The sequence below is a fragment of the Peromyscus leucopus genome, chromosome 6, assembly GCF_004664715.2.
Source record: "Peromyscus leucopus breed LL Stock chromosome 6, UCI_PerLeu_2.1, whole genome shotgun sequence".
Lineage (NCBI taxonomy): Eukaryota > Metazoa > Chordata > Mammalia > Rodentia > Cricetidae > Peromyscus > Peromyscus leucopus.
In genome coordinates, this window is record NC_051068.1 from 82,709,937 (window position 1) to 82,722,685 (window position 12,749).

General features: G+C 47.8%; 1 protein-coding gene across 4 annotated transcripts in view; it reads left to right on the plus strand.

Moving 5' to 3' along the window:
* Positions 1-4,384: 4,384 nt before the first annotated feature.
* The window catches only part of Sort1 (sortilin 1), an 84,482-nt gene continuing 76,117 nt past the window's right edge, over positions 4,385-12,749 (plus strand). For 2 of the 4 annotated variants that reach the window (XM_028879378.2, XM_028879380.2), the window contains exon 1: positions 4,385-4,736. In XM_028879378.2, coding sequence (XP_028735211.1) covers positions 4,434-4,736 — 303 coding nt within the window. In that variant the 5' untranslated portion in view covers positions 4,385-4,433. The remainder of the gene's footprint in view (positions 4,737-12,749) is intronic. The other 2 variants (XM_028879381.2, XM_028879382.2) reach the window with 1 other exon arrangement.

Sequence of the window (12,749 nt, forward strand, 5' to 3'; positions counted from 1 at the left end):
TGTAGCTTTGCACCTTTCCTGGATCTCACTCTGTAGACCAGGCTGGCCTTGAACTCACAAAGATCCGCCTGTCTCTGCCTCCCAAGTGCTGGGTTTAAAGGCGTGCGCCACCACCGCCTGGCCTTTTCTCTGTATCTTGATGGCCAGTCTGGGAAGGGTACCCTTTTTATGAAGTTAATGACTATGAAAAAAACAAAAAACAAAGAAATGGTCTTGATCTCAGTAGCAATGAGAGTTATGTACCTGACTATGAGTAAGAAACTAAAATTCAGAAGTAGTTTCAGTTAGACTTTGGAATGCACTATGACCTTCCTGCACTGCTGCTGCTCTCACGTGATCCGATAGAATTAACAGGCATAGGAACATTTCCAACAGATGAGGAACCTAAGGCTATGCCAATGGACATAGAAATTCAACTGTTGTGGGGCTGGAGAGGTGGCTCAGTGGTTAACATCACTAAGTGCTCTTCCAGGGGACCCAGGTTTGGTTCCCAGCACCCACATGGCAGCTCACAATCATCCATAACTCCAGTTCCAGGGCCTCCAACACCCTTCTCTGGCTTCCTCAGGCACCAGGCATACATGTAAGGCCCAGACATGCAGACAAAGCATCCATACACATTCTAAAAATTAAAAATTGTAAGTGCCAGGACAGCCAGGGCTACAGAGAGAAACCCTGTCTCAAAAAACCAAAAGCAAATTGTTTTAAATTAACAATAAAAATCCTGTTGGGATTTGATCTGAGATTTTTAAGGTTTCAAGTCTTGAGAATTGGGCAGTTTGAGATGTGTTTGCACTGTCTGGAGCATGGTTAGTACTTAAGGGTGGTAAAGAATCAATGCAGTTCATTGATAGCATAGGAATTATTTGCTGGGCGTGTGTACTGTTTCATTAGGAAGTTGTACTTTGTTGTTAAATAGTAACTATTTGGGTAGCTGAAGTCATACAAAATTCATAGTGTAGTGAAAAGTAGCTTGTGCTAATGTACATTTGAAAACTGCAGTTCACAGGAAGGAGGAAGTTTTGCCCCATGTGTACACACACAATGAAAATAGAGAACTAGGTTTATTATCAACATTGCACCGATTTCTAGTGATGTTAATTCTGTTATAAAGTATGGTGTGAGATCCGTTTAGCCCCTGGACACTGTTGTATTAAATTGTAGAAGATACCATTAAGAATCCTGTATCGGGGGCCGGGCGTTGGTGGCGCACGCCTTTAATCCCAGCACTCGGGAGGCAGAGCCAGGCGGATCTCTGTGAGTTCGAGGCCAGCCTGGGCTACCAAGTGAGCTCCAGGAAAGGCGCAAAGCTACACAGAGAAACCCTGTCTCGAAAAACCAAAAAAAAAAAAAAAAAAAAAAAAAAAAGAATCCTGTATCGGGGCTGGAGAGATGGCTCAGAGGTTTAAGAGCACTGACTGTTCTTCCAGAGGTCCTGAGTTCAATTCCCAGCAACCACATGGTGGCTCACAACTGTCTATAACGATATCTGGTGCCCTCTTCTGGCCTGCAGTCATACATGCTGTATACATAATAAATAAATAAATCTTAAAAAAAAAAAAAAAAAAAAGAATCCTGTATCAGAGGGAAGGTGGGGTGAGGGAGTGGGGGGAGAGGAGGGAGGAAAACTGGGTCCGAATGTGAGATAAATGAATAAATTCAATTAATAAAGAACATTTTTAAAAATCCTGCATCCACTTACTCGTTTAAGAAATTTATTGGGACGCTGTCTACTATATGTGCACTGGGGATAGATCTGTGAAAATGCCATCTGTGGTCTCCATACGGTCTAGGAAAATTACATCTAGTGGGAAAAGAGGCAATACTCCCTTTTCATTTGTGTGTGTGTGAGCCTGAGTATATGTGAGGAGCCTAAGAAGACCTGAAGAGGGCACTGGATCCCCTGGGCCTGAGTTACAGGTGGCTGTGAGCTGCACGTGAGTGCCAGGATCTAAACCTGGGTCTCTGCAAGAGCAGCCAGTGCTCCTAACTGAGCCATTGCTCTGGCCCCGGTAGTCCGTTTAACACTGATTACTGCAGAAGTGGAAATGAATAGATCATTTTGAAGAGGTGAGATGCATCAATCATGAATATACAGAGGAAAAGGAGCTAAGGAAAAACAGTGTAGCTCTCCCAGCTAACAGTTCTTCCATTTCCAAGGCAGGGTGTCTGCACTTCATAATTGAGAAAAGAGTAAATGCCATGCCAGCTATAATTACAATGTGCATTGTTCAAAGAGAGACAATTTTAATTTTCTTAAGAATGTTGAGTTTACTTGTATCCGAGGAATGACCTTACTGGGAAAAGGAATGGCTTTGTGATAACTTCCTATTAATATGTTTGCTACAAATAAATTTGGGGAAAGTATAGTTTTTCTAGCTTTACATGTTTGCAAAATTTACTTACTCCTGGGGATAAAGTAAGATCTCATGTGTAGTATTTTCTACCTCAGAGGTACAGCAGTTGTCCAATATGGGTAAGATCCTGGGTTTAATACCCCTTGTTGCAAAAAGAAAAAAAAAACAATTAGTACATGAGCAAGTTACATGTCAACAGTTTGAGGGAATCCAGTGTACTATTAATTGTATAACTAAAAACAACATATTAAAAAGTGAAGGTTGATCCAGGAGTGGTAGGTAGCACATGTTTGAAGTCCCAGACTTGGGAGGCTGAGGAAGGAGGATCAAAGATTTGAAGCCACCTTGGACTTCAAAAACAGACACCCTCCATTCCTCCAATAATCTGACAAAAACCTAAATAATTGTACCAAATAGGTAAAAGATGTATCTGGTGGTTTCTCCAGCAGGTGGCACTGTTGAGTTAGCTTCTTTCCCCATAGTAAGACAATAGACCATTCATCTTTGTCACCCAAACAAAGAAATATCCGTTTGTAGCCCCTCTTCTCCCCTCCGTAACTGATCACATGCCACTGGAACTGACTGCCTTGTGATCTAATCCATAGTTGGCACGAATTAAAAATAAGCTGTACTTAAAAAAATAACGTGACATTTATATTTATGGAAAGAAACACATTCATCATTTTTCATCTTGTCTGGTAGCTCAGAAACCGGAGGACTTTTTCTGTTGATTTACCATCCTGCTCAGCACTCAAAGGCTTCACATCTCAATTCTTATTGTGGTTTTGGGGAGGGGAAAAAACCCTAAATATGTAAATAGTTTTGTTTGCAAAGAACAAAACCAGTACTTTGAAGTACACGCTGAGGTTGAGGGTATCATTCCGCTGTACAGAAAAACTCATTTGGGTTTACTGTTACTTTAAAGTTAAAAGTAACTTGCAGTTTGCTTTTTTTTCTGGTATAAATTTTGCATACTTTGTATCTTTTTATTTGGCTTTGTATGTTGCTACTGAACTACTTGAAACGTTGGGAAGAGATGAAGCTAAGGATTTAGAACTGGTTTTACCAGCACTGCATGTTCTGGAAGTTGTGTGTGCAGCTTCTGCGGTGTAGGGAACAGTGGAGGTTTTATTTACTGGAGGTGGGGTACTAATTTAGGAGGCATCATATTCTGAGAAGGAACTGGTGCGATGCACTCACTACAGGATTAAGGGTACTTTAATTAACAAAAATCATAATGTGCCTGTATCGAAATGATCATATAGACTTTAGGCAACTTTCTGTTTACCTACACTTGATGGCAAAGTTACCTACATTTCCAAGTCCAGGGAAGCCAATAAGTAATAAGTAATTCCGCCTTTGGACTACCTCCCTGCAGAAGAGGAAGGTGACTGAGGCCAAATGTGTTGGAAAGACTTTTGCGGCTTGCATGAGTCACGGGTGTAATGATGTTCATCTGCCTCCATAGGATTTTCGCATTCACCTTCTTGGCTCCTTCAGCAGACAATGGGCGAGCCAGAGAGCCAGGGTTAAAATCCTGATGCACCAGTTTATGTCGGAGCCCCTTTGCCAGCTGAGAGTAGTTCAGGAATTCCCTGACTTTTCCAGGCGCAGTTTCCACCGAAGGAATTTTTAGGAGCATTTCAGGGGGCGGGGGCGGGGAGAGAAGGCAACGTGACCCAATCTTAACCCGAGGGTCTCGGGAGGCGCTGCGAACCCAGGGGGGGGGGGGGGGGGCGAGCGGGAAGGTGGGGGAAGCCCCCAGGCCAACTCCGGGAGCCCACCCCGCAGACGCCGAACGACGGTGGGGAATGACCTCAGCCGTCCCTGCCACGTTCCAGCCAATCAGTCCCGCATCTTGGCATCCGAATCCAGGACCCCCGAAGCCGGAGGCGACGCGAGCCAATGAGGAGTGGGCCGGGGAAGAAGGACAGGCGGCCAGCCTATGGGGGCGGAGAGGCCCGGCTGCGCGTATCCAAGCAGCGCCGGGCCGGGCTCGGGGGTGTGGCGCAGCGCCGGCGGGGGTGGGCGGGCGCGCCGGGTGGCAGGTGTCAGCGGCGTCTGCATTCGGCGGCGATGGAGCGGCCCCGGGGAGCTGCGGACGGCCTCTCGCGCTGGCCCCTCGGCCTCCTCCTGCTCCTGCAGCTGCTGCTGCCGCCGGCCGCCGTCGGCCAGGACCGGCTGGACGCACCGCCGCCGCCCGCGCCGCCTCCGCTGCGCTGGGCCGGGCCGGTCGGGGTGAGCTGGGGGCTGCGCGCCGCCGCGCCCGGGGGCCCGGTCCCCCGCGCTGGCCGTTGGCGCCGCGCCGCGCCCGCCGAGGACCAGGGCTGCGGCCGTGTCCCGGACTTCGTCGCCAAGCTGGCCAACAACACGCACCAGGTGAGCGCGCGGGGCCCGGGAGCCCCCCAACGGTGAGGCCGCCCCCCAGCCCCCCCGGCCCGCGGTCCCCGGCGGGCGCCCCGCTCCCGCTGCACGCTACGAGGCTGGCGCGAGATCCCGGCTGCGGAGGGCGGCGGGCGCGGGGTGGCGCGGGTCGGGGTGGCTGCGGCCCGCCGGGCTGTGTGTCGTCACAGCCGAGGCAATCCGAGACTTTCACTCGCCGCATTCTTTGCGTCTGCTTCTTAAGTTGTCAGAATCTTCCGGTCATCCCCCTTTTCCCCCCAGCCCCCACCCCGAATGTAGAACATCGCTGTTACCTACCAGGAAGCTGGAGGCATAATTACCCCTTGAGTGATTGCAGGAGAAGTTGGGCTGCCCAGAGGCAGAGGTGTGCCCTCTTCTGGGTCGGTACTTTCGGGGTGGTAAGGCTGGCGTCCAGAAACCATCCCACAGCAGTTGTTAGGTCACGGCTTGTGTTTCCATAGTTAAAGGAACACGCATGGGAACGAAGATGACATTGAAACCCAGCCATGAAATGACATCTCTGCTGCTCCTAAGGGAAAAAAAAACAAAAAAACAAAAAACGGTTCAAGATTGTTTTCTTAGGATGCAAGCACAGAAACCTCTGACCTGACCCAAAATGACCTTAAGAGGCTTCCCGAACCAAAAACCAAAATCCTGTGTGCAGAGCCCAGAGAACAGAACAGGGCCTCTAGGACCTAGATTAGAAGCAGTTGCAGGACAGACCAGAATTATCCAGAAGTTCCATCTGGATGGCCTCACAGAGTTACCAGCTGTCCCAAACAAGAGTCAGGGTCATAACCTGTCACCTCCTTTCCGCGCACCCCAGGCTCTTTAAATTCCTTTGCTCCAGATCCATTCAGGAAATAGGCTCCAGTGTGTCATGTTTCCTTGTAAGTGGACCTACGGTGGGACTCTCTTTGCGGAAGTACTGGTATTGGCGTCTGTGTGTGACCTGAGATCCTATGATCTTCTGTACTCCTTTAAAGCTGACTGCTAACCTAGTGTTGAACCCTGATCTGGACCGCTCTATCTGGTCCTGATTTCTACTAACTATGAAACATACTGCAGAGAGTCTGTCTTAAGCCTGCTCTTGGTCAAGACTTTCAAAGTTATGTTGCTTCTGTTTTGGGGCACAGGATCCAAACCTTGACACATGGCTGCATTGAGAAACTGTTAGGAAAGTCTTGGTTTCAGCACAACTAGGGCGTTTTCCTCCTCTATTTTTCTAAAATTAACAATTGTTGCAACCCACACATGGGAAAGGCATTTTTAGTTCAATGTGCTTTCTGTTATGTCTTCTTTTTTTCAAAGAGAACTTGTACACCGAGGTGGAAGTGGGTGGCTGGTGTTCTGTACCTGTTCTGTCTTTGTTTACATTCCATCTCAGTATCACTGGAGCCTCAGTGCCCCCTTGAACTTCCTTTTGAGAGCCATACTTGTTAGTGGGACATAATTCTCCAGCCAGGGGACACCAGGCAGCCGATGACGCCCAAGCAGCAGACTGTGTGAGGGTAGTTAAGGGGTGCTGAAGGGTGGGACTGGTTGGGCGCAGATACAGTGGAATAAATACTGGAAAATCTTCCTATTTGATGAAAAAAAAATTGTGTAAACTTCACTTTCTCAGTAGGGTGTTGAGAAGGAATTTACGACACTGATAGTTGGTACAAATTGTGCCAGGCTTCCTTGTACCAGCCAGACCCAGCATTCTTACCCCATTCCTCAGAGTCTCCTCTTGCTGCCTATGACCCATCTTCAGGTCCGCAACAGTCCCTGGTTGAATGTGTCATTAATAATATACCGATTCCAAAGGAAGAGGCGAAGAAACCGGTTCGAGAGACTCAGAAACCTCCTCCTTTGAAGTTCATATGCAAAGGGTCCTCTATTTCATTTTATTTAGTTACAGCTTGTTCATTTGTTTTTCTTCAGTCTTCTTCATTTAAAATGACTCCCTCCCCCCACCCCAGTCCTTACCATAATTCTTCTTAAGAGAGTTTATCCTTTCTGTAATTTGAATGCCTGTTTTGTTGTTGTTGTTGTTGTTTTGTTTTGTTTTTGTTGGCAAGGAAGTCTTTGTTAACCCACCTTCACCTTAGCAATCATTTAAGGTAGTTTTCAGAAGCTCAGCTTCTCCCGGAAATTATGAAGTAATCTCTTGTGTTTTTCAATTCTGCATTTCTCAGATGTCATAATAACAGCACGCTACACTGGACTGAAGCGATCTGGTATTTGGGGCCCCTTTATAACAGGGTGAAATAAAGGTGTTAGCATCACAGAACAACTTATTTATTTATTATTTATTGTCAGAGACATTGGATGTTTCCAGACAGCTGGAGGAGGAAGGTGTTCTTTGGAATAGTTTTTTTTTTTTCTGTATAATGTGAAAGAATTCAATCCCTGCTCCCCACAAAAGCCCCACAGAAGGTCTTAGTTCTCATTTCAAATCTTACCATGAGTGTATGTGAATGCTTTCCCAAGGCATTGCCAGAGATGGGGTCGGGGGAGGGGCTGCCAAATTACAAATTACAAAGGTATTTCAAACACGACAGAGCACAACTACTAAAAGTTTTCACGGGTCTCTAAACTGGCTGCTATAGCTTATAAGGACTTATACCATGGTGGGGGGGTGCTGGGGATTAACCCCGACGCCTTGCTCACACTAGGCAATGGCTTGCTTTACCACTAAGCCATATTCCCAGCCCCAGCATTTAATCTTAAGAAATTTACAAAGTCAAGGGTATGCCTTTATAGTGTGCCTTTCACCCTAGGCTGTGACCTGGGCTTCCTAACTCCTGAAACCCAATAGGTCGTCCTTGTCCCCCGGCCTCCCTGCTCCTCCCAAGGTTTCCTTTCATGGTTCTTTTCAATCTGGGTTTTAAGTCTGTTTCAAGCGTGTTGTATTTATTTTGATGGCATATGTTGTTCACCGAGGGGCCATAATGATTTGATGCTCTGTGGGATTTAAGTGAGAAGAGAAAATACTTTTTTTTTTCTAGTTACAGTATTATCAATAAGTACAATAGACTCGTAGGAAAGTGGAAATAAAAAATATTGGCTGTTACTGAAACAGCAAAAAGAATGGCAAGAAATCAAAGGCGAAAGATCACTGCTTACATCTTGCAAAAGATTATACTTCCTGGTCTTGTTCTGAGGGTTTGGCATGCCATGGAAACGCACTACAGCCCCCTGGGGCAGGCTCTGGGCCAGCCTTGCCTGCATTCGAGTCCTCACTATGTGATTATGTTATCTTCACCAAGTTCCTTAAGCCTCCACGTCTCATTGCTAATCTTTAAAATGGAGCTAAGCATGCCTGCTTAGGAGAAACAAACAAGCATGCATAAAAATACACTCTATTAGAGGATTCAAAGGCTGTGATACTTAGCATTCAGTTACAAGCGTTATTTTCCACAGACTTTCTTAGCTTCAATAATCTTTTTTTTGTAAGATTATTTATTTATTTGAGTGCACACTGCTGTTTTGCCTGTAGTGTGTTCACATTCTGTGTGAAGGTGTCGGATCCCCTGGAACTGGAGTTACAGACAGTTGTGAGCTGCCCTATGGGTGCTGGGAATTGAACCCGGGTCCTCTGGAAGAACATCTAGTGCTCTTAAAGCTCTGAGCCATCACTCCAGTCCCCCAATAGTCCTCTTTTGCTCTTAACCCCTAACTGTTGTCAGGCCTCAGTATTAAGCAATTGTTGCCTTGATGTGCTTGGAATGGTCGCAGCACAGATAACCTTTGTACACGGAGAGATTGAGCAGGCCCAGAGGATTTTATTAAAGTTGGTTGCTAAGTTGAATTGCTTCAAACATTCCCCCATAAGCACCCCTTGGAGGGTGGGCATGAAAGTCTGTCTTAAAGAAACAGTAGAGATGCCTTGGCCAGAGTCACAGTGGTGGCTGACATAATTGCCTTGCTTCTCATTTGATAATTTCCTTAAAAGTTGTAAACTGATGATTAATAGGGCCGGTTGCTCGCTCACCCCTCCCTCTACTCCCAGTCACTAGCTGCTTCTTTACACAGAACTTCCCAACTTCTACCCGGACATCAAAGCCTCTGGTTCCTTAAGCAAACAGGCCCTGCGGAGAGGCTGTTGTGGGCCTCAGCCCTGAGAAGAATGCGAGTGTTTGTTTGCCACCCTGGCAGGGCCGAGTCCAGGCTGACAGGACTCAGTGTGTCTGCCTGCGGCGCCTTCAGAGAGCTGCTGCTCTCAGCCTGTTCGGGATCACCAGACCTTTGTAACACCCGAAAATCTGAAGGCTGTTGCCTTTAACGGTTCCAGGACTCCCTGGCTGCCTCATGTGTCCCGGCAATCGCCCCCACCCTCACCCCCACCCTCACCCCCACCCTCACCCTCACCCTCACCCCACCCTCACCCCACCCCCACCCTCCAGTACTCCACTTGCTCTCTCTAGTTTATCTCACTTCTTACGAGGCCCTTTCCACTCAATTCTGGGTCAAGGCCTGGGCATTCAGGAGGCTGCCCTCTTGGTCCTGGTTGAGCAGAGGGAGCCATGGCCTCGGGAAGAGCCCTCTCCAGTACGGACTGGTCTGAGGGTGATGTTAAAATGGCACATGCTAGGATTCCCCGAGGAACCATCGGCAGCTGTAATGAATTCTCTTCTGCCTGGGGAAAGGCTGATCTCCCGAAGGAAGGGCTGAGCTTTGCTTGACAGGAAGGTAAGAGGCTTGCCAGGTGTGACAGAGGGCTCAGAAGGGACAGAGTGTAATAGGTCAGTCCACCGCTGGCTCCAATATTTGCCCCTGTGAACTGCAATCTTTAATTAGAAGTTCGAGTTTTCTCTCTGCCGGGAAAGGTAACTGTTGGCGGCGGCTCGCTCTGGTCAGTTTCTAAAGGCTCTTTTCTTGCTGTAGTCATGTTAGCAGCAGACTCCGCTCTGATGCTCTGCTCTGCCCTTTCGTGTCAGGCTCAGGGAGGCTGCCCCCAGGTTTGCAAGCAGCTCCTGTCAGCAGGCATCGGTCTCCCAGTGGGCGACTGTCATGTCTGTGCTCCTCAGTTTCGTCATTGGTGATCTCTTACCCTGCGTGAATACCATATGGCATGTAATGCTTAGCGCCACTTGTGGGCATCAGCCGGAGAACCTCTCTCCTGTTCCTGGAATCCTGACCTGTCTCCCACCACCTCGATCTCTGTTTCAGCTGTTTCAGAATGTGATGAGGAACTAATGTTGAGGCAGAAAACCTGTCCAGTCTGACCTGTCGCCCCCTCGAGAAAGAGCTGTATTATGTTGGCTCCAGAAATACTATGAAATAGCTACTGTGTTTGTCAGGTTCTGCAGCTTCCCAGTCCTCTGCCCTGGTAACCAGAATGTCTCCTGTGTCTTTTACCCCCCTCCTTTTAGAAATGTGGCAGACACTTGTTCATCCCACTGTGTGGCCTCAGGGTCTGTGTGTAGGTGGGTTTCGGGGGTAATGGTCCTGGAAGAACAAAGCGGTCTGTGTGTGTCTGGCCTAGGTGTTTCATTGTTTAACGGTGGCTCCGTTCAGAAATGGGTTGCTCAGTGTAGTTTTGAGCTAGTTTGGTGGAAAGCATTCAGACAAGACTGACTCTTCATATCCATAGGCTGTTCGGTGAAAGCTGGGCCCGGGGGTCTCTTTAAATGTTGAGCTAATGCATCCTCTCTACCCTTAATCCAGTCTCAAGAAGCCACTCTAAAAACAGAGCCTGTGGCGCTCTGCTGAGAAGGCCCTCGGTGATGTAACTCACGCTCCGTTTTATGTTTCCGTCTCTGCCGCTCAGTTCCTCATCTGTGATGTTACAAGTTTTGGATCAGCACGGAAATGTTTTTAAGGAATTCTGTGATCCACAGGGAAGAGGCCAGAGGCTGTGATCACAGTGTTTATTGGTTGATTCCAAATCTAGGAGCCAGTGTGGGCTGTTGAGCTTGCACATAGTGTGGATGTCACATCTGGAGGTGGTGCTCTGCCACTCGCTTCAGTGAGATGCCAGCATTCCCAAAAGAGAGCAGGATGCTTTCCAGGCAATTAGGAAGGACCTTTGCCTCTTATTTTAAGGGCAGTAATGCTTTATTGTCCCTTGTTGCCTGGAAATTTTAACGCTAACAAAAGCTACTAGTCTGGATAGCCCAAACACAAATCCAGTAACTATGTAACGGTAAATGTGGGGCTTGTTGTGGTCTGTTTTTTCTTTTTCCTAAACTCGGTTATTTGTCCTCTTTCCAGCAAACCAAGTATTTGAAAATATGTGGTAGACTTACTTTCAGCCTCTGCATGTGTGGAAACTCGATTGTGATTAACAGACTTGATTGGTTGTCATCAGAAAATAGGCATTGGTTCCGTGTGCGTGTGTGCGTGTGCATGTGCGTGTGCGTGTGCGTGTGCGTGTGCGTGTGCGTGTGTGTGTGTGTGTGTGTGTGTTAGGGGTCTCTGGCTATTAGCCCTCCTATGTTGGCTTTAGTTAGGGTTTCGCTCTGTGTTAAGCTCTGATGTTCTGCTCCTCCCAGTTTTCCAGCCTGGTTCAACTCCCGTAAGGACCGAGAGATTGAACTAGGAAAGACATTTCCCTTTAACGCTTCTCAGACAAAGGAGCTCTAATCAGATGTTTGGATGGCACTTGCTCTTTGCAGGAGGGATCCAGAACACCAGTTAGTTACATACAAAATGCCCAAGACATACCTTAATGTGCAGACTTGAGTTCTGGCTCTCCTGCATTCATGGCTCTGTGATCGTGGAGAATTATTTTGCTTCTCTTGACCTTCGCAGTTTGTTTTGTTTTGGTAAACTAGAGAGACACACACACTGGTTGTTCAGAGGATCAAATAGGAAGCTTTATCCAAGTATCATATTAAATGTAATGTACTAGGTAGGTGCCCAGTTCATGAGCCTCCTACTATATGTTGAGTGGAAGGAACCCAGGGGTTGTCTTAACAAAGCTAAACTATCGATGCCTCTGTACAGATTTTGGTGTTCAGAAGTGGCTCTCAGGAGTGTGCAGGAAGGCAGAACCTCACAGAGCAGTGCTCTGGGGAGGCAAGGTGGAGAGACCTGTAAAGACACAGACAGGAGATATGAGACTGGCTCTGGGGATGGGTGATGGAAATATTGTTTTAGAGAGCGATAATGAGACTAAGGTTCCCTGAAAGCACATGGAGAAGTAAAACTGATAGCTGTTCAGGGGAGAGGAGAGAGGCAGCAGGCCGTGTGGGTAGGGTGTTTTGAAAGATCGTGAGTGAAAGTGTTTTACCAGAAAGTGCTAGATCTGAGGCCGGAGCTGGAGAAACCAGAGGTGGCATTGGAGAAGCAGAAGGAACATCCCTTTGGGAGGCTGCCCATTGCTGTGGACTGAAGCATTATGCCCAGCAAGAGAGGGGGCTCCTGGGTTCAGATGCTCTGAGGAACATGTTCCGACTCTAGACATTTTTAAAAAAAAAAAAAAATGTGTGTGTGTGTGTGTGTGTGTGTGTGTGTGCAGGCACACATATGCCATGGCAAGCATGTGAAGATCAGGGGACCGCTCTCAGGCGTCCTTCTTTCCGGCCATGTTGTAGGATCAAGCTCACATCATCCAGCCTGAGTGCAAGCTCTTCTCTCTACCTGCTGAGCTGAGCCATCTCATACACCCCACCCCCCCAACGCTGGATATTCTTAAAGGAGGACGGGAGCCACAGGATGAGAAACCTCGATGCCCATGGCTGCATTTGTTTGAATATTGCTGGCTGCTCGAGGACAAGGCTGAATGCTGGCTGCTCATGTGTTCAGTGGCTTGGACAGAGTGCCGGGCTCGTTCATTTGTCACCACCCTTGCATCTACTGTGGAAGCCAGACGACCTGTTGAGTCATAGATTGTTAGGTCCTTAGCTGGTCACATACGTCACTTCTACTGTTGAGGCTAGAGGCTAGCTCCCTGGCTGGGAGCTGGGAGCGAACCCAGATGTCCCAACGTGATGCTGTGTTTGGAAGTTCGCAAACAGGTTTTAAATCAATGCCTCTGCCATAGAGGTGGGGCAAGGC